The 21,714-nt window shown below is 35.0% G+C and overlaps 1 protein-coding gene across 1 annotated transcript in view; it reads right to left on the reverse strand.

Moving 5' to 3' along the window:
* Positions 1-21,016, reverse strand: part of LOC306873177 (intermembrane lipid transfer protein VPS13C-like) — a 49,124-nt gene extending 28,108 nt beyond the window's left edge. Inside the window, exons 1-35 of the mRNA XM_079422277.1 lie at positions 20,776-21,016; positions 18,674-18,717; positions 18,240-18,282; positions 16,993-17,088; positions 14,707-14,808; positions 13,451-13,513; positions 13,144-13,212; positions 12,857-12,966; positions 12,660-12,719; positions 12,467-12,526; positions 12,273-12,353; positions 8,777-8,834; positions 8,048-8,175; positions 7,854-7,960; positions 7,605-7,776; positions 7,020-7,082; positions 6,798-6,927; positions 6,608-6,702; positions 6,253-6,395; positions 5,939-6,131; positions 5,243-5,357; positions 4,999-5,135; positions 4,783-4,915; positions 4,591-4,708; positions 4,385-4,520; positions 3,165-3,246; positions 2,907-3,007; positions 2,534-2,687; positions 2,353-2,429; positions 2,183-2,242; positions 1,584-1,734; positions 1,154-1,270; positions 963-1,066; positions 714-881; positions 431-466 (exon numbers count right to left, since the gene is read on the reverse strand). Of these exons, the coding sequence (XP_079278403.1) occupies positions 431-466; positions 714-881; positions 963-1,066; positions 1,154-1,270; positions 1,584-1,734; positions 2,183-2,242; positions 2,353-2,429; positions 2,534-2,687; positions 2,907-3,007; positions 3,165-3,246; positions 4,385-4,520; positions 4,591-4,708; positions 4,783-4,915; positions 4,999-5,135; positions 5,243-5,357; positions 5,939-6,131; positions 6,253-6,395; positions 6,608-6,702; positions 6,798-6,927; positions 7,020-7,082; positions 7,605-7,776; positions 7,854-7,960; positions 8,048-8,175; positions 8,777-8,834; positions 12,273-12,353; positions 12,467-12,526; positions 12,660-12,719; positions 12,857-12,966; positions 13,144-13,212; positions 13,451-13,513; positions 14,707-14,808; positions 16,993-17,088; positions 18,240-18,282; positions 18,674-18,717; positions 20,776-20,875 (3,606 nt within the window). The 5' untranslated portion in view covers positions 20,876-21,016. The remainder of the gene's footprint in view (positions 1-430; positions 467-713; positions 882-962; positions 1,067-1,153; positions 1,271-1,583; positions 1,735-2,182; positions 2,243-2,352; positions 2,430-2,533; positions 2,688-2,906; positions 3,008-3,164; positions 3,247-4,384; positions 4,521-4,590; positions 4,709-4,782; positions 4,916-4,998; positions 5,136-5,242; positions 5,358-5,938; positions 6,132-6,252; positions 6,396-6,607; positions 6,703-6,797; positions 6,928-7,019; positions 7,083-7,604; positions 7,777-7,853; positions 7,961-8,047; positions 8,176-8,776; positions 8,835-12,272; positions 12,354-12,466; positions 12,527-12,659; positions 12,720-12,856; positions 12,967-13,143; positions 13,213-13,450; positions 13,514-14,706; positions 14,809-16,992; positions 17,089-18,239; positions 18,283-18,673; positions 18,718-20,775) is intronic.
* Positions 21,017-21,714: the final 698 nt, after the last annotated feature.

The raw sequence follows: 21,714 nt of genomic DNA on the forward strand, positions 1-21,714 counted from the left end.
TTTGTATATGTATAATGTCTTGTAAAAAGTCATTTTTCTTGCGTAGTTAGAATTAAGGCCTTTTTTTATATATACATGGATACAAAAATGTAATAATTTTTCTTTTATTAATTCCATTTTTAGAATTATTTTTTAATTAATTTCTTTTTAAATATGAGAATAAATATTGGAAGTTTGCTGAGGCCCCGAGTGCGTCCAGGATCCCTCGTTAAGAACCACTGCACTAGCAATAAAACAAAGGCAGTCATAAACATTGCTGTGAATGGTGTTAACATGGATTAATGTTTCCATCTTATTTGAAAAGGTTTAACAGTTGTTCAAAATCCAGTAGAGTTTAATGGGGTGAGGACATATTTCAGTGTGTGCAGAGGTGCATTTGAAGATAAGCTGCAAAGCAAAAGACTTTAATGCTGCATGCCCAAGCCTGTACCTCATCAGCAGAGGGGTATTGATAGCTAAAAGAGTCCTGAAAAGAGGAAGACACAATTAACAAAAACTATGAGGGGGAAGATGCCAGAGCAAAAAGAAAGGGAGAGACATAAACATCCAGACAAAATACAAACAATTTTTTTTAAAACTCTGTCCCTCTTTGTGTTGCAATTACCAATAAGTGAGCTTTATCTACTGGTATAAATTATAGATATTGAGTAACACAGACAAAATATGAGTACTAATACAATATGAAAGCTAAGAGGATTTACATGAATTCTTACCAATAAAGACGTAAGGAACTTGTGCAAGTAGACGATCTGGATACAGCCAAGTCTCAGGATAACTTTCCCATCCACTTTGGAGGTGTCAGTGTAGCCTTCACCTTCAGTGGCCCCGGGATACAATGTCATCTTGAAGCTGAACACCTCTTCTCCGACAATTGACACCGCCTGGTAGTATTCACAAAAACAGAACTGGAGCACAGAAACCTGCTTGCAAACATGCCAAAAACAATATGACTGATCTCTCACCTTCTTATGGACAGTCTTAGGGTCCACATCAAGAACCACAATGTCACGCAGACGGGCAAAAACATCTGTTTCTTTGGCCTGGACCACCACAGACGCGTCAATGCCTGACATAAATGAAATCAACATGTTTGGTTAACTTTCAGAAAATTTATATATAATTTTAAGATACACTAACTTTAGTTATTTTCTACCTTGAACCCGGATGTCAGCAATGTTGCTTCTTTCATCGCAAACAGCTACTCTAAAAGAGCCGAGTACGGCAGAGAGCTTAAAGTTCACAACACCAGAGTCCTTCGAACCCTTAGACACTACCAAAACATAGACACTCCAGTTAACACATAATGTGACAATCTAAAGACATTACTGTCTGCAACATGCATTAACACAAGCAAAACAAATACTGTTTCAGACCCCTGTTAGTACATGGCATGTCAAGACCAATGCAAAGGTAAAAAAAAAAAAAAAAAAAAACATTAGTTACCCAAGAAAAAACCTATAAAGCAGAGACAAAGACAACATGGATGCATGAGCAATATTCAGGGTCAACCCAATAATTTGACATCAAACAAAACATTTGTTTTCACACATATTCAACATAAAATGTGTATGTGTTATTCACACCTGTCTTCCCTGCTGCTGCTCTCTCAGCTCGTCTCTTGGTTTCTCTGTCTTTTGAAGCTGTGAAGTCTTGTGGTAATGCTGAATTCATGTAGTTGATGGTAGACAGCAAAGCTTTAGTGTGCAGCAGGAAGTCCAGTGAGGAAAACTCCACCTGTGAAAAGAAGTAAATCAATTAGGCCTAATTAATTTTGATTTCTGATAAAACTTTCCAATATTTTTTTTTTTTCAAATGAAACATTATTAAAAATTAAAAAGACTAATAATGTAATTTTAAGAATGCAATAAAACGATTTTGTGCACGTGTGTGTATACATATTTTATATATTATATATATATATATTATATATATATATATATATATATATATATATATATATATATATATATATATATATATATATATATATATATATATATATATATATATATATATATATATATATATACACACACACGTTTTTAATCAATTTTTTATTGTTATTTTTTTTTTTTTAAATGTAAAAATAGCATGAATGAATAAATATATTGAGTGAGTAAGTAAACAAATAAATTCTAGGATTACTGGCATTCGTTATTTGGAACTGTAAACTTAAACATACCTTCAGTGCTTGTTCTGTATTATTAAATATGGTGTGGAAGCTGGGTCCATTAACATCAGCCTGAAGGACATAAAAAATGCAGACCAGCACAAATTAAACCATTCAGCTAAAACAACTCATTTAAGAGAGTCCTTTATAGAGTGTTTGACAAGCAAAATGCTCATGTTTACTTTGATGTACTCCACTTTCAATAGATCAGAGCCATGCTTGTCTGAAGAGGTAATTAGAGGAAGTGGCTGATTTTGATCTGAAACACACACACACACACAAGAATGAGAGCAACGGCATCCCTGAACAACAAGTACTTCAAACAACAAAGCTTGATCATACTTTGTGTGTTTGTGCATGTACCTTTTATCTCGAAGTAGTGCAGGCTGATCTTGCGCAGGTAAGATGTGACGGTGAGATCAAAGTTCCGTATCTTGCCCTCTGCACCCAGTTGAGACACATTGAAAGCCAATACGACATCCTCCTGAGCGGCCTGCCTCGTAAGCTCCAACAGCACCTACACACACACACACACACACATATATAGACACATATACATCACTTCACACTGAAACACACAATGGTCCACACAAACACGAACAGGAATCATACACAAAATAATTGTCATCAACTGATGGAATGCTGAATGATTTTTTAATTAAATGCGGGCCTCGTGCACCCACTGATGACAAATGGTTGTGGCATGGTGTGAACAAAGTGATGAAGAAGAACGTACTGCTTTGACTTCAAACTGAAACTGCACTTCGGTCAGTTCCTCTAAGGTTGATCTGAGAGAGTCTTCATCTGCAGACTTCTCACTGGTGTCTACTTCAGAGTCTGAACACACATGTACAACATAAACTGTGTGCATACATACACTGTAAGAAAATGTATATAATTATATGAATAGTGTCAATTAAAAACTAAAGACTTAGTATTCATTTAAAAAAAAAATAGCCTGAAATTAAGTGTGAGCATTCAGTTGAATCCTGACCTGACTCCACTGTATAGGACAGAACTGTGGAGTCTAAACACAAAACCTTTGGCCTGGCATCCGACAGCGGCATCCCCAAAACCTTCAGAAGAACACCATCATTATTATACAAACAACAGGAAATGTTATGGTGTCATTTTCTCACTCTGTTTACTTCCTGTACATATGCAGAAAGCTCGCACCCTCAACCAACATTTTTTTTGTTTGTTTGTTTGCATTGTAGTCAATAGGTAACACTTTTGTAAGAAAGCATTTTAAGGAGAAAGTATTAAAAAAAACAAAATTTTTAATTTTTTTTATGTTTTTGAAAGATGTATATTATGCTATAAATACAGTAAACAGTAAAAATGTTCAAATATAATTACAATTTATATAACTGTTTTCTATTTTAATATATGTAATTTATTTCTGTGATGGTAAAGCTGAATTTTCAGCAGCCATTTCTCCAGTCCTCTATCATTCTAATAATTATAATCATCTATAATCATAACACTCTAATAATCATACTGATGTAGTGTCAATAAACATTTCTTATTATTATTAATGATCATATTTTTGTGGAAGCTGTGATATATACACTTGAGGATTCTTTGATGAATAGAAAGTTCAAAATAACAGCATTTATTTCAAATAGATATTTATTAATAATTAATGTAATGTTTTCAGCAAGTATTCATAAATGTAATTTCTTAAAACAAAATCTTACTGATCACAAACTTTTGAATGGTATCTTTATTTATTTAATGTACTATACGATAATATCTAGAACATCCTAACATTTGCTTTGCAAAGTAAACTAGTAAGGGCTTTTTCTTGCTTGTTGAGGCAGTAAGTTGACTAATAAGATACAGCACAGGGCTCATTGGGTAGAGAGACAGTGATGCTGATTGTAGATAATGACTTTCCTGAGTTGTGTAATCTGTGGAGACTGAAGCTTCACTGTCACGCTCACAGAACAACTTCACAAACTAAATATAAAAGCAAGCAGCACTTCAGACTTAGCACATGACTATGAAAGAAATAAGTACATTGTGATTAGTTTTACGGGCTTGAAATATTCATGGCTTTCAAAAAAAACAAAAAAAAAACAGCAATGACAATAGTATCAAATACCTGTGGTGTCCTACCAGGAAACTACTATTCATGAGTCATGACTTATTATGAGAGGAAGCAACATGTCAGCCTATAAAGACAGACTGTGTTCCTTTGTGTTTTCTGACCTTTTCTGTGGGGGTGGTAGGAGGGCTTGAGGTAGTCTGAGGGAGAGGAATACTGTCCACCAGCTCCAGAACACCCTGGATCTTCTGATCAGAAATCTTCACATGAAGTAACGGCAGCTCCCCTGATACTTTGAACCTGGAAATGAACAGACCTTAGTGCATGTATGAGGATTAAGAGAGAGACGCAACAGAGAGCGAGCGCTAACCTGGGCATACGGGAATCTTTGTCCACCATACATTTAGCAAGTTGAAGTGTGACGTTCATCGGCTGCAAGATGTGCTGATGGGTGAAGCCTTTAACACGAGCATTTTTCCATTTCTCTCCTTCAAAAAGAGCCACTGTTAAAAACCATTTGTGCAGACAGTTTAGTTTCTTCCCTGTGTTGCATTATGTTTACCTGATTTGCTGTAGAGTATCTGGACACTGCGGAGCTCCAAGGAATATCTCTCATAAGCTCTATCCATGATTTCCTCTAGCGATGAGAAACTGGCAGATACCTGCTGATGGCTGCCCTGGTCTACACTGTTCAGCTACATGCACATGCATATATTTAGTCAGACGTTATTGACAGAAACAGTTCTCTCTTAATTATGATTTTACTTCTCTCCCTCACCTGCAGGTAACCAAAATCAACGATCATGAGGTCTGATTTGCTATCATAGAATCCAGACTTGGGCAGCAGCAGGTAGGAGGGCTTTAAATCGATCCTCAAGTCCAACACCTTACGTGTCTCAATAATGTGAGACAAGCCTGGATTCAGATAAAGACAAAGGGGAAGTGTTAAAGATGACTACTCACACACTCTCTCAATGTGACAACATTTCTGTGGGGATGATGGGAAATGAGGAGAGGGTTACCACTGGCTGTCTTATCTTTGATCTCCTCAAGTTTGCTGAGAGTTGCTGAGGTGATGACCTCCAGATCAACTCCTTTTCCCGTCTTAAAGAATTCTGTGATGCCGATGACAGTCAGCTACAAAACAGACAAACAAACAGTAAATATTTGAGTAATGTTTAGTCTGTCAGTTTGATATTACATTTAAATATATATATTACTTGTATTATTTCAATGTATTAAATTAAGAACAAACTAAATACATAATAAGAATAAATGGATTATATTTAGACATTATCTAAATGACTTTTATAATTTTTCACTGTATAAATATTATTTTATTACATTTAAGTAATATCTATATATCTATATAGAGAGAGAGATATAAATGCATACCGTAGGTAGTATATTATATATTATGTATATTATATTTTGTATATAATGATATATTATACATTATATGATATAAATATATTATTATATGAATTGTCAGTTTGAATTTATCTGCAGAAGTTGCAACTTGATTAGACTGACCAATTGCAGACACATGAATGTAATTTCTGTCAAGAATTTTATGCAAACAATTCACAACCTACAATAACTGTGCAACTAAATAAATAAATAAATGTAAAGCTGCACTTAAAATCCACTTAATCAAAAACTCCAATGGCTCTCTCTGAAATTAAGGCATAATTGCAGTGTGTTCGTGTGTCTCTTACAGCGTCATAGATGATCTCTACAGGCTGCGAGTGGACTCTGAGGAGCTGGTCAGCAGTGCTGTCTTCTGGATTGAGCTCAAAGAGCACGCTGAGCAGAGACGAGTCAGAGTCTCCGACTGATGCTATGAGAGACGGCACCTCCCCCTGCTGCTGAAGACCAGTCACGTACCAGTGCTCCAGCTTAGCCTCCACCCTACACAACACACACATTTCCCACAACTGAAGCCTATACTTTACATATGGCTCTATATATTTATATATTTGTTGGCCAATACTAAGGGTTTCCCTGTATGTACGTGTAATGCTGTACATACCTGATGGCCTGTGCTCCTGGTCTCTGTGAGATGGACGTACTGAGGTCAATCATTTGCACTTTGAGGATCTCTGGAACGCCAGGCCCCTCTCTGAATGTTACTGAGGTGCTCAACAGTTTAAAATTGACAATCACAGCTACATACTGCACATAAGAACAAATATAAATAAACGTGAGTATATGTCCAGGATAAGCAGGATATGCAGTATTTGACACATTTTTTGTCAATGTGAAACATGTTTTGTTAAGGTGCGGTCACATTAGCAAAATTTTGCTAATTAATTTCGGCCATTACTTTCGCAGAACAACAGTAATGTGACTTTACAAGGTAGTAGTACAGAGTATTTTCCACTCACGTGTTTTGGTAAGGCAAGGTTATGAGAGCTCCCGCTGTAGCCAATGGCTGTGTAGAGTTTAGTTTTTTCTTCAGAAGTCATGATGGAATCAATACCTTTACAAATAGAGTACATGTACATAAACATGGATGTACATTATAAATTTGCATTTATTCATAACTTAGCAATAATTTGAACAATTAACACTTACTCTCAGGCTCTTTATCTTCCTCTTTCTTCTTCCCTTCTTTCTTGCCAAAAAAGCTGCTGAAGAAGCCTCCTCCACTTTGTTTCTGAGTGGCAGCCTTTTTAGCAACCAGCTTCTGTCCTGAGCGAACCATCTATGGAGAGACAAAGTCAACTTACTAGACCGGATGAAAAATATAAAAACACCAGTACAGTATGGCTTCTGTTTTGATACATGTTGTCATACCTCCATCTGAACCTGCTGTCTGGCCAATACAATGTTCAACACATCCAGAACTTTCTCCAGCTCCTGAAAAAAAAACACAATTAATAAAATGAAAAAAATTTAAAGAATGATCTATGAAAAACTAATAATTAATTTGAAAATAGTATATGTAATACATTAATCATTATAAATTATTTCAGCATAACAATTTAAAGGGATAGTTCACCCAAAAATGAAAATTCTGTCATTAATTACTCATCCTCATGTCCTTACTATCTTTCTGGGCACTGAATGTGTCAGTTGCTTTGCTGTCTATGGAGGGTCAGAAAGCTCTTGGATTTCATCAAAAATATCTTAATTTGTGTTTCGAAGATGAATGAAGGTCTTGAAACGAGTTTTAAACAAGTCATTTATGAGAGGAAATTTCATTTTTGGTTGAACTAGCCCTTTAACAAATTGAATGGTTGAAATATGAACTGGAACTCACTGGAACAACTTTCTTAGCATTTTGTTTCTTTGTTGAGCAAAGTTGTGCAAAACCTGATAGGCCAATGTATTTAATTGCATTGATGTTGTCTGGATAAACTATTCATCTATAGTTCATACCTGGATCTGTTTCTCTGTGTCTTCTCGGACTTTACCCTGTGTGAGTTTGATTTTGTATGCAGCTTTGTAAGCCTTAAGAGTGTGCCTGTGCTTCTTGATGTTGTTCCAGTCCCACATCCGGTTAAAGTGCCGGATATGCACTTCCAGTATACTGCTGATGCTGTATTTCCACCTGACCAATCAAAGGGGCCATGTTAGAAACACCAAGCTCATATGAAACATTATCATATGAACACATAATGAACTTACCATTGCCTGGCGTTTTTGTGGACTGGAACATCAGGTCTAAACTTTCTGTAGGGGCCATTCTTCACCATGCAGTCTATAGACTCCAACAGATCCACCATAGACAGGTACTAGAAACACCCAAAAATCATACTAACCCCAAGCTTTAGAATTTTTAATTATGCTTAAGACACATGATGGTGGCCATATTATTATACCTGTGGCTTCGTCATCTCAATTGCGATGTTCTGAACCTCAAGGTGCAGGTTTGCTTTGGGTGATTTTAGCTCAACTTCAGCATTAGGGTTGATGCACATCCTTGCAGAAGCAAATATGGGTTTGAAAACTGAATAAAGAAAAAAATAAGTTCTTCATGATGGATGCTATGATGTATAATGCTAACCCTAAGTTGGTCATAAATCCTTTAACCATCAAAATCATTTCATTATATCTCATTGACAAATGCTCAGTGCATTCATATGCATGTTAAATGTAACTGTATTGGCACTCTTACTGACATTTGTGGTTTACCCAGTACATGTAAATACGGGGCTGTAGTAGAAATAGTACACTGTGATTACTGGAGTTTGTGTGCTAAAAGGTGTGTCATGTGTACCGTTTGAGAGCACATAACCTGTTTAAATAGCACTTGAAAATGAAGCTGAGGCAGGTAACACACACACACACCCAACAAAAGTATGAAACAATAGGGTTTGCAACAGCCAAAGATGATACATCATTACTTTTTTACTATTTACAATTTAATATTTACTTCTCCTAAGGCTGTCAACACCCACGTTGTTCTTTTTTGTCGTCACATCTATTCTTTTAGTACCTCTTCATTTGAGCACGACACCAAAACATACTAACAAAGCTATACTAAACAGCTCCAGGACAGATAATAATAAATATAGCCATGATCTCTCTGTGGATAAGAAAATACATACTGTACTGATAGCCTTGCAGTTCCTGATTTTTTGTGCTGATTCCCACTTTCAGCTTGTCCTGCAAACACACAAAAAAGTGATTTAGAAAAACACAAACACAAAAAAGGTGATATTGAGAATTGTTTTCAATATTTTAAAATGTAAATACACACACAGTGAGGTTGAAATGTCTGAGCGTTTTCTTTATTTCATTTCCTTTATTTTCATTGCAAAAAAAAGCTGAACTGAAAACTTTACTTCTTTAATTTCTCACTATTTATTATGTTCCCATTTGTTTTAATCACAGCAGCACTAGAGCTGCATTAACTCCAAGGTTTGTGTAAAATGTGATGATCATGTAATCTAGCATGATTGGAGAATAATCCAAATCTTCAAATCGATATTATGCTTGTTACAGATTTGCTACAAAAGTAATTGATTGATGAATAAAACAAAGACATTTGCTGAATCTATTTCCAGGATCAAATAAAACGGTCTCAAATCTTTGGAATCCGCTACATACACAACATGGAGATATGCATGTTATAGGGGCCAATAAAATCTTGTTTTTTATGTCACTGAAAAAGCCATCTGCACACAATGAGGTGGACAGTTTTCTCATCTTTATGCAGCACAATATTAATTCAACATGAACTTAGGCCTCTTACAAAATTGAGTATATCCTCTTGACCAGTAAGAATAAAATCCCCCACACAGATTATACAGAACACACTCTCAAACACACAGTGATGTGCATCAGAAACCACAGTCACCGCGCTATACACCATTTGGCTTACTAGATATAGTCTGCAAGGTGTTGAGCCCATTTCAAGCCCATTTAGAGCTACACATTGCTCAACCATAAATACACCTATTTATATAAATATTTGTGACCCTGGACCACAAAACCAGTCATAAGGGTCAATTTTTCAAGCTTTCCATTGATGTATGGTTTGTTAGGATAGGACAATATTTAGCAGAGATACAGCTATTTGAAAATCTGGAATCTGAGGGTGCAAAAAAAAAAAATCTAAATATTGAGAAAATCGCCTTTAAAGTTGTCCAAATTAAGTTCTTAGCAATGCATATTACTAATCAAAAATTAAGTTTTAATATATTTACAGTAGAAAATTTACAAAATATCTTCATGGAATGTGATCTTTACTTCCTACTGATTTTTTGGTCCTACTGATTTTTAGCATAAAAGAAAAAATCTATAATTTTGACCCATACAATGTATTTTTGCCTATTGCTACTGAAGACTGGTTTTGTGGTCCAGGGTCACATTTATCCTCAAAGCAGATTTAGATATACAGTGGCATGCGAAAGTTTGGGAACCCCTTGCAGAATCTGTGGACAGTACTAAATAAAAAATAACATGCATTTTGTATGATCTCTCTTATTTTGGTAAAATTATCCACATTTTCACAGATTCTGCAAGGGGTTCCCAAACTTTCGATCCCCACTGTAGAAGATGGACCAGATCACAGTTTGGATGTTTTTTTTAATAAAGTAGGGGTTTTAAAAGTGGTTGGGCAGCACATTCAGGCCTGGACAGATAAATTAGATAGAGAGCATGTGCAGAACAGAGTTAGTTATGTCTGTTATCTGGTTGAGGCAGTCCGTGTTGAGCTGAGTGCAAAAACCACTGAGAGCAAGTTCTTTTGCTTCTTTGAAAGACTGAGAAAGATTAACAGATATACAGAGAGAAATTAAAAATATGAGAGATTAAAAGATAAAAAAAAAAAGTGCTAGGAGCTAAGCAAACAACCATTACTGCTGTACTTGGATGTCACAAGCCTTGATGAGAGATAAGTCAAATGTTTACCCAGATGCCTCCAGCTTAAGAGTCCTCAGATTGACAGATCAACCGTTACAGCTTTCAGCAGCTGAGTTTACATCAACAAGATCAAAGATTTTCAGTATAGCTGTTTACAATAAACTATATCAGTTCCTGAATATGATCATAAATTAATAGTGATCAAGCTATAAAATATTAAATACACATTAACTTTTATTATGTGTCTTATCAACACTTATTTTCAAATCTTATTACGTTTTATCATGTGTTTCTTTCTAGTAACTATATTTGCAATGTAACTGCTAACCAGAGCTGGGTAGATTACTTACAAATTGTAATCCGTTACTGATTCCAGATTACATGACAAAAATTGTAGTCAGTAACGTAATCCGTTACATTACACATTTTAGGTAATATAATCAGATTACTTTTAGATTACGTTTGATTTAACTTGTTTATCACATTGATTTAAATAGCATTATCTTGTACCATAATGATGTAAAAAATGCAAAGAGTAAGAAAACTTGTTCCATTCATTGTAATTTACAACATGACGTACATTAAACATTATATTACAGTTTCCCAAACTAGGGTTCGTAAAGGAACTGCAGGTGGGTTGTGAGTTTAATGAAAAGCTGGCAATTAATTAAATCATAAAAAAATAAAATTAAAATAAATCATTTTAAAACAAACTCCCTTTTTTTTTTTTTTTTAACTCCCTTTTGAGGAAAGTCTCTTCACTTGGCGGCCATTTTTGCAACGCCTCCGGTCAGCTCATACAAGACCTATCTGAATGAACAGGGGAATCCTGAAATCTCAAAAACTGCTCGCTGAACTCACATTATGTCAAATCAGCAACAAAAATCGGAAATGAATTGCCCCATGAATGTTGTTTCTTATACTCAAATAGCGTTTAAAAAGCTTATTTTTCAGGCTAGACCAGGCAATGTGCATGCTGAATCATAACCTGCTTATACTGTGCATGTGGATTGGCAGGTCTAGTCAGGTTTCTATGGGAAATTTGACTCTTTCATTTAGAAGGTGGGACTATTGGTCCATATTGCGTGTTGCAGTTTCTCCCATTCATAAGTATAAGAGTGAACAGTCTTTGTATTTCTATAGTCTTTGTTTTAAATAAAACACTTACTAAAAAAGATTAAATATTTTTATTTACCTGCATGCCATGTGATCATTAATCAACATTGAAGAAACCGTGAACATGCAAATGTGATAATTATTGAAATATTTATTTTAAAATCGCAGGGGTACTTAAAGCAAATATATTTGGTGAATAAGGTTTAGATGACAAAAAGTTTTGGAATGCCTGCATTACATGTATCTAAGAAATAACGTGAATATGTGCATTTTAATTAGTTATAATTAATGATACATGGTTTAAAAAACCTACAGAGTAATAATTAAAATAAAAATGAATTTTGTTTCACATATAAACACTGATCAGCACACATTCATTGAGCACATCAAATATGGTAAAAGGAAGCTCAATCGTACTTGCATATATCATTAAAAATCACTTCATTTGAGTCGAAGATGAACAAAAGTCTTATTAGTTTGAAACAACATGAGGGTGAGTAAATTATGACAGATCAGTTTTTAAACATTTTAATATGGTGCACCATTTACAATGCCTGAGGACAACATAGTAGTCCTCAATACTATGAAAATCTTAATTATTATTAAAAAAAAGCACATTACCACTATTTCCTCCCATGAGCCTCTGTAGAAGACTGTGCTGTTCACGTTCCAATAGGCACAAAAACACTCCAGGCGGCCCAGCTTATGTAGAGGATACATACAGACACATGTTAGACAACTACAGCTGTACTAAAAGATCTTGTTATTATTAAGGAAAATAAGACATATTGGAATCATATTCTCTGGTGGTTTACCTTGTAGATGATCTTGGCTGCTTCATTCAGAATGCAAGGCTTCCAGTTCTCATCTGCTGTCTATAAGAGAGAAAAACTGAGGACGTACTGAAAGACCAGAGCATGCAAATAAGAACTGCTCATTTCATATTAATCGTAATTGCAAGTGATCTTCATTTTGTAACATTTATATGAATGCGTTTTGAAAGAGCACCTGTAGACTGAGTTCTGAAAGAGTCATGCCCATAGCAAGAGGTCTTTGAGGATCTGACACCTAAGGCACAGATGGAAAATGAATCATCCAATTACACAAATCTTCATTAATATGCAACACGTAGGTTCAAAAGTAACACATAAATAAGTAAATACACATAACTCAAGAGCTGAACTGTATGGAGAGTCAACACTTACATCATCCTCATATCTAATGTGAATGCTGGTGATTTTGACCTGGAGGTTTTTGATAACTTGTGTAGCCAGTTTCTCAGCAAACGTGTCCTTCTTTTCTTCCTGGGGCTTCTCTGAAATTAAAAATAATTTAGTAAACACAAATGGTTTATCATAACTCCATCCGATTTGTCATTCTAATTCTTATGCAAACATATATAGTCCAACAAACAGAATAAAGCTATTGAAATTATTTGCTCATATTTGCCACGATCACATCATCATCTTTCACAGTCGCCTGGGCCACCCACCTGCTTTGTGTTCATACTTTTTAGATCTCCTAAAGGGTTTTTTACGCTTTTTAAGCTTACGTCCTTTGTCTTAACGAGCGCAGCATTGGGAGAAAGAGAAAAGTTGGTGAGGTAGAAAAGAACTAGTGCAGCAATAAACACACACTTGGATTAAACAAACATAGAACCCAAAGCACACCAAGTAGTGAAGAAGAAAAAAAAAATGTCTACACATACACACCCTCAATGCACACTTTCAAAAAAAAAAAAAAAGGGTTTTTGAGATGGGCTTATGACTAGCCTGCTATAGGAATGGGTTTGTACATACCCAGTGGTGGATTCTTATACACATAACTCTCCAGATTAAACACAAACTCTCCAGCCTGAGAGCCTGCCGTCCATCAGATGCAGCACAAAGCAAACACACACAGCTGTTAGGGATAGAGATCTGAATGGATGGATGGACGGATGGATGGGTGGGTTGATACATGAATGAATATAGGAATTAATTTAGGGATGCACTAATATTTAAACTGATGTTCTGAAATAATTTTTATACTGAGGCCACTGACAGACAAATGGGTCAGCAGCATTATTGTGAAATATTACAATTTAGAACAACTGTTTTCTATTTTAATATATTTAAAAATGTAATTCATTCCTGATGGCAAAGCTGATGGCATTACTCCAATCTTAAGTGTCACATCATCCTTCAGATATCATGCTAATATGCTGAATTGGGATTTTAGAAATAATGATTTATTATGAAATTATGAATTCTTCAATGAATTGAAGGTTCAAAAGAACAGCATTTATTTCAAAAACAATTTTTTTGTAACATTACAAATGTCCTTAGTGTCACTTTAGATCAATTTAATGTATCCTTGCTGAATAAAAGTATTCATTTCTTTCCAAAAAAAAATAAATAAACTTTTGAATAGTACCGTTATAGTTTTATTTGAACAGCATAACAATATAATGTTAAGTATAAAAGATGGAATATTTATTATGGAATCTGCTATAGAAAAAAAACTATAGGAAGATGAAGTGCTCCTAATAATAAGGACTTCTGGGGTGATGGTAAGAAAGTCCCTGAAAAACTACAAGGGAGTTTATGTTCTTTTTTTTCGTTTTTTTCCACAGAGCTTTAACATTGTTACATGCACACAGCAACTCACTTCATATGCCCTGATTAAAGAGAAAGTGCTCTTAAAGGTTTAAATGTTTGCCATATTATATTGCTTTCCTTCTAAGTTAGTGTTAGAAGATGATCTAAATCTTAAAACAGGCAAAAACAACATTGGCTGAGGCAATAAACTGATACAATGCAGATTTAATGTGCAAACTCAAATAAATGGAGGAATGAATTATGAAGTTGAAACAGACTGATTATGGTATGATTGGATGGGATTAAATGAAATGATGAACACCCGTTAATAGTTCTACTTTCAATAACTGCATATGAATTGTACAGCGAGCATAAAAAGAGAACTGGCTAATTTTAATGCAAAAGTTGTGTCTTTAATGTACTAGGTCAAGAAAGTATTACGTCCTTCGCATACAAACAGACAAGGGATTCCTCACCTCTGAGTGCGACCAGCTGCAGGGTTTCCTCAATGCGCTGAAGCTCCTTCTGTTTGGCCTCCTGCTGGTAACGCTCTTCTTTAACTGGATCATACTTCATTGCTTTAAACACACAATACACACTCAGTTAGAGGTAAACAAACATCAAAGATACCATTTACATCATTAACACCTCAGAAGTCTTTAATTTATTACTAATCTGTTTTCACTACTGCCACCTAAAATTGTGTGTCACAGTCGTAAATGCACAGTGGAAAACCAAACACTGGGAGCTCAGTCAACCATTTAATTACAGAAAAGTAATTCACAATAACCATCTCCCACGGTTTGCACTGTGGCTTATAAGTAGCTACAGTCTAATGCTGCTCATTCAAGCAGACATAAGATTTTCATTGTGGCTTTGTCCTCTGATTTGGAAACCATTAGTGAAGCTCTATCAGGAAGGACCGGTTCAGACCAATCCATGAGAGAAACAAAAACCTTAATGCCTGCTATTGTATATGCTGCCACTGTTTATCTCTCTGGACCAGAGAAATAAAAGAGAAACGTTATTAAGAAGATCAAACAAACAATGTCATATAAAGAAATTGCCACTTGTTTTTTTTTTGGTCTACAGAGACCAAAAGGGTCTTTGGAGTTCCTGAGGCAATTCAATCCATTAGATATAGTCTATTCATCAGAATCAGAAAGAGCTTTATTGGCACACAGAAGGAGTTTTTCTTGGTATTGAAGATTTCAGTGCATACATATAAATACAACAACAAGAGACAATAATAATATTAAAAGAATTAGGGCTGTCGTGATTCGTTGATTTTTGTCGACTTCATTTTGCTCGCGTCGACTAACCTGAACTTTGATTTCAGTGATTTGGACTATGAGATGTACACTTGCTTCTTGAACTCTAGGTTGTGCTTTAAAAAAAGGATTTCATAGAAATTTGGATTTCATTTGGTTCAGTAAAATATAGTTTAATAAAATATTCTTAAATAAAATTGTCAAATTCTTTTGTGGGAAATTAATCGTTTAGATTAATCGACTAATCGTTAAATTAATCAAAATAAAAATAGTCATTAGTGGCAGCCCTATAAAGAATAAAAACATGAGAAAGTATGAAAACTCAGGTGCATAATCTTTAAATATTTATATTCTGACGTAACATATTTATAGTGTTATAAATAATAATAGTGAATTTACAAGACATTGCACAACACTGGGCATATTAAATGATTCTGAGGCAATCCATCTTTACAGCACATCTTTCAGCATTGTTGAAAGATAAAGGCTTGTGTATATCTCAAAACCGCAACAACTTTTGATTGGCGGGTAGAAGCTGATGGTCTTCATTGCAAGAGAAAAACAGAAAGTAGCAGACTTTCATGCTTTAAAAAAAATGAAAAATCATTTTACTGCATTTTACTTACAGAACATGCATTATACAGAATTGATCGGTCTACAAGATAAAGCAGATCCCAAAAAGAATAAAAATAAGTTACCAAGATCAATACCAAATTTGAACAAACACTCTCAAAACTCTTGATTGATACACTGTCAAAACATGCTATCAACGGCTCTCCAAATAAATACGTGTATTTGTATGATTAAACATTGTAACCAAAGGTACATATGAAGTTTGCCATAATAATCAAAGATTCAGATACACACAAGAGCAGCTTAACGGTCCGGGTCCCAAGCCACCACCCTCCTATCCACCTTCTACACCTGACTTACCATTGTAAGGTGAGGAAAATAACTTAGACTCAGCTGCAACATGTAAAAGACAACGTCAGTTGAAGCAGCCCAAGTGATACTGAAAATATATACTGTATCAAAGAAATTTAGTTATTCAATATATTTGTAGTTGCTGCTATACTTGGCAAAAAATAACATCCTCACATAGCTTTCAAATGGGTCTAAGATAATGATGATGCAAGTGTCACTGACTGCTTTTTATTACAGTAATTAATAAAAGCATTATTTATTACAAATGATCAAAATCGGATATTATGTGTTATAATTATATTTTCTGACTGATAATAAAATTTTCTTTGTTTAATGAAACGTTGTATAATGCAAGAGGCAGGAATCCATCTAGCTTACAAATAAATAATGCAATTAATTTCTAAGAAGAGATGTTCTAACAATAAATGAAAGCATTTTGCAGACAAACTACTGCAGTAAAGTGTAATGAAATAAATGGCATGGTGCTTCAAGCTAGATATAAAAACAACTTCCACATTAAGAAACATGTTGCATTAAGGGAACATAATAAGTACTATAAGCACTCACTTGCACCTGGAACCACCAGAAGGTATAATCCATCCAACGTAGCCACCACTGCCTCATTGTACAGGTTTTTCCAAGGGATCTTCAGTGTCAGTTTACCTTAAAAGCAGACATTTTCAATTCAGCGTGACTATGTGAAAGATAAAAGCACTTGAATTACATGAATGTAGATCCTCTGAAATTATTAGCATTATGCTATTTCATGTGTCTCAGTTACAAGTAAGACACACATTAGTAAAGAGCAATACAAACATGGTGACTAGGCAGATTCCGAGCCAGACTTGTTAAAAATGACTTGCTAAACAGACTTGTTGGAAAAGTTTAGTTGAAGAATGAGGGCTGAATTTGTTGCATTACAGATCAAGGTTTACAGGGTAACTTTTGGCTAAATATCTTTTGATCAAGCACATTTAATAAAGCAAAACAAGCAGATCTTTTTGTAAATGAAGATTTTGTAAATGTAGAAAATATGGAAGGAATTTCACAGTGCTACTCAGGCTAGCATGTCATCCTTGTTAACCAATTACTTTTTACTGCTTGAAAACTTGGCACACTGTCCAGCAGATGGTTTAAGTCATCTGACTGGATCATGTGATAACATGAACTGATTTCAACAAGCTCCCATTTATTTCAGTTTATATAGTGATGTTTGCTGAATTACTGAAACAGTACAACTTAAATTGATTATTCTTACAAAGCCATTTTATCTAGTCCAGGAGGCCTAAAAAGTTTCACAACATTGTCATATTTCTTCCACACCCTACCTAATCTTATGGTATTTTTAACCTCCAGCTCTTTTGTGATTATTCATGAATAGAAGTATTTGTTGAAAAATTGCTCAAATCTATTTAGGAAAAATTGGGAACTGTCAAAATAGACAACAAACGTCAATTTACGGTTTTAAAATTCCTATTGCAACAAGCTTTACTACAGCTCAGCTGTCTTTATTACATTTAGAGTGTGATCTCTCCAAACAAACATCAGCAGGGAAATGAAATCACTTTTATTCGACTGTTGCTGCAAAGTTCATTCAGTCAGCATAATCTCTCTAGAGCAGCACAAAATAGGAAGAGCAATTCATCAAACTGAACACTGAAACTTTTTTCTACTTCAGTCTGCTTGGTTACAAGTTATCAACACACAAGCCAGAATATTAGAAATCAGCACATTTCACACTTTTTCATGACAGTACACATGCTACAGCTCCCTGCAGCATAACTTTCCTGATAAAGTGAAATTTGGATACTCACCAATCTGACCAGCCTTCACTTTGAAAGGGACATCAAACTCGCTCTAAAGAATAAGAATAAATTGGTCAAATGGGTTTGAAATGCAGATTTCAAGAATTCAATATTAGAATTCCCATTTTGTGCACATATACATAGTAAAACTCTATTTATTACAATTTAGTTGTTGTAACATCAGCAAATCTCATTGTTTTAGCACACTCTTGATTGAGCGCATGCTTTAGTGTCTACCACTAACCACAGTGTTACATACACAGACACGCACTCTCTCTTATCAACATAAATATGGTTCTTTTAGTGTGTGTGTTTTGTGACTTTTTTCTTTTTTACTATATTCTACATTTTGCAGCATGGCATCATGTTAATAACAATACAAATCTATATTCAAATAATAGATCAAATGTAATTAAACTTAATATTTTACAAAACACACTTACCAAAGCATTTTCCTTCACTCTCAGATTTTCCAACACCACATTTCCTAAAAAAAAAAGATGAAAATAAAAAATAAAAATGACTGTATTGTACATTTTATCTCATCCATGCTACATAACGTATATTGCAGATTGTACATGTATTATGTAGTTTCTCTCTCAAAGCCATCCATATAAAAATCTGAAACTTTAAAAGCATCACAGATAAGAAAACAATTGCATACTGATATAACTGGCCACTTTTGACACTGACGATAGTTGGACTGGCCTCACAGAAAATAAATAAATGTCAACCAGAGCAGCCTATCTGATGCTGGGATAAAGGAGTCACCGTATCAAACTGCATGCTGACAGAATAACACCCATGCTGATCTGGCCAAGGATTGTCTAAACCCCTATGGAGGCTGTCACATCTATGAAAGCTAACTGTTCAATATACAAAAACACTTTGCTCCTCTTCTTCTCTCATTTTAAACAACAGATGACCATTTTTGCAAAGAAATGAAAGTGGTGACAGATCTGTATTATGGCGTAAATCCAAGTGTAATAGATCATCAAAAAAGAAAATTGAAGGGACCTTATTCAATGCATCGGCTGAGGCAGATGAATGTGCGCTTACAGAGGCGGGGTTTAAGCAGTCCTGAATACATTACTAGAGAAAAGCCTGCCATTTTCCCCGGAGGAGCCACTGACAATGGCATGTTCTGACGTTTTGATAAAAAATTATGATTTTTTTTTATATGAAACATAAACTGATGACTTGTTCACAGTAGGATCTATGACATACATTTAGAAACAGATCAGGTCAATTTTTGTTTTCATGCCACCATAGGTTTCTTATGATTCTAATGAACATGGCTTCAAACTATCCATGGACTTTTTCTGAAAGAATCTAGTGACTCCTTTCAAAGCCTTACTTATACTAACATTAACTGAGTGAACACACATATTTGCATATAAACCTGCAAACATTAAAAATACCTTGACCACAAAGAGAATGAAAGGGTCATGTTCCCATCAGTGTTTGTGTATGATCAATAATTTTGAAATGTAAACAATTTAAACAATGTAAAACAGTTTACATACTTTAACTCTAAAATGGAGTCATTAGTGATGATAGGAGTAATAGGGGGATATGGGTCATAGGGGCCATCAAGATAAATCTGTAGTAATATAGTGCCCCAGGTTTTCCCAAACATATATGTGGAATTTAACCTTTCTAAGACATTTTGAATGTATGACATAAAGAGTAAGTGCAGCACTTCAATTTTATTTTTTAGAAAAATTAATGACACGATTAAACTTAAATCATTATTATTATCTATGAAGGTGTGGTCCACTTCACCTTGACTTGAGCTTTACTTGCACAAATTCAACCAAACAGAACAAACAGCAGTGTTTGCAATACTGACTGTCCATTCATCTGCTCAGCTAATTGTTGAGAACCATTTTCTGTGTCTTATCTATAAGATATATATTCTCATGTAATATTTATATTTATATAAGGGGAAAGGGAAGTGGTGTGTGGCCAAGTATGGTGTCCCATACTCAGAATTTGTGCTCTGCATTTAATCCAAGTATCCACAAATCCAAGTGTACACACAGCAGTGAACATACACCCGGAGCAGTGGGCAGCTCAAGGGTGGTATTGAGGGTGGAGAGAGTGTTGGTTATTCACCCCCACCTCACCTCACCTACAAACCCTGAGACTCGAACCCACGACCTTCGGGTTATAAGTCCAACTCTCTATCCATTAGGCAACGACTGCCCATTATGTAAACGGAAATGTAATCATGATGAATGAAACTTTCACACAATAAAGGCGGAAACCCTAAAAATAAAGTAAACGGTAAAAATAATGGGTGTTTTCATCGCCTCCGAACGACTCCTTGAGGCAAGCAGCTTGACAGACTGCCAGTCTTACAGAACAGAACCCAATCCAGCACGAGAGACATTAATGGAGAGACTGCAGTAAATTTACATTTAGCTTGCACTGCATATCGATAAAGAACGTTTTGCTACAGGCAACAATCCAGAGCAGAAAACAAGCGTTTCTTTGCACTAATGTAACGTTAGACGGAAAGTTTTGATGAATAAACGCTTACCTCCCCATATACCAATCTTGAGCTGCGACTTATCCAGGTTTTCCACATAATCTCCTATGAACCTGTTCAAGAGATCACTCACTAAAGACTCGAACACCATGGTGAGTAGAGAACGACAGCGACGCTGTCGCAGATAACGCGCTAAAATACCACAATACGCATTTGATAAGGTTACTTCCCTCCCTGGATGACAAGCGTATACAGCGAGATCGACTCGTTCGGTGATCCTCTAACACTGTCTGGATCAAGGGTCGCTAAGATTACTGTATTACAAACAGGATGGCCAGTTAATACAAGAACATGGATCGCAAAGTGAAAGTGTACTGATGTGGATGATGTTCATTTGTTTACCAAATGAGAAACGCCTTGAGAAGATTCATTTATTTATGTGCAAGATATAAAATTACTGTTTACTTTAATTTGTCGCTTTAGGATAACCACATTATACAATTTAGCCTATCAAAATGTAAATACACTCTTAGAAGAAAAGGTTCTATATAGAACCTTAAAAGGTTCTATCAGGCGCTACATATTTGGAACCCCTAAAAGGTTCTATATAGTACCCTTTTTAAGGGTTCAATCAAAAGAACCCTTTAGGGTTCCTTGCAACCAGGAAAAAGGTTCTATAAAGAACCCTTTAGGGGTTCCCATCATGGGATCATTCTTTGGATTTACTTTTTGTTTTGTTTTAATAAAATGTTAAGGCTTAAACAGCTCATATAACTAATTTATCACTAGAAAACTGAAATATCCATAAGCATAACACATCAAGGTTTTGAGTGATCATTTAAGACATTTTTATTAGCATTTACTGTGACAAGCAATATATAACACAGCAATTCATAGTGCAACAGTTACAGAGATTAACATAAATCCATGTTTCTTTCTTTATTCATACTTTTAAAAATCATTTTTACCTGTCTAAAATAGCACTCTCCA

This window comes from Barbus barbus (genome assembly GCF_936440315.1).
Source record: "Barbus barbus genome assembly, chromosome: 1".
Taxonomy (NCBI): Eukaryota; Metazoa; Chordata; class Actinopteri; order Cypriniformes; family Cyprinidae; genus Barbus; species Barbus barbus.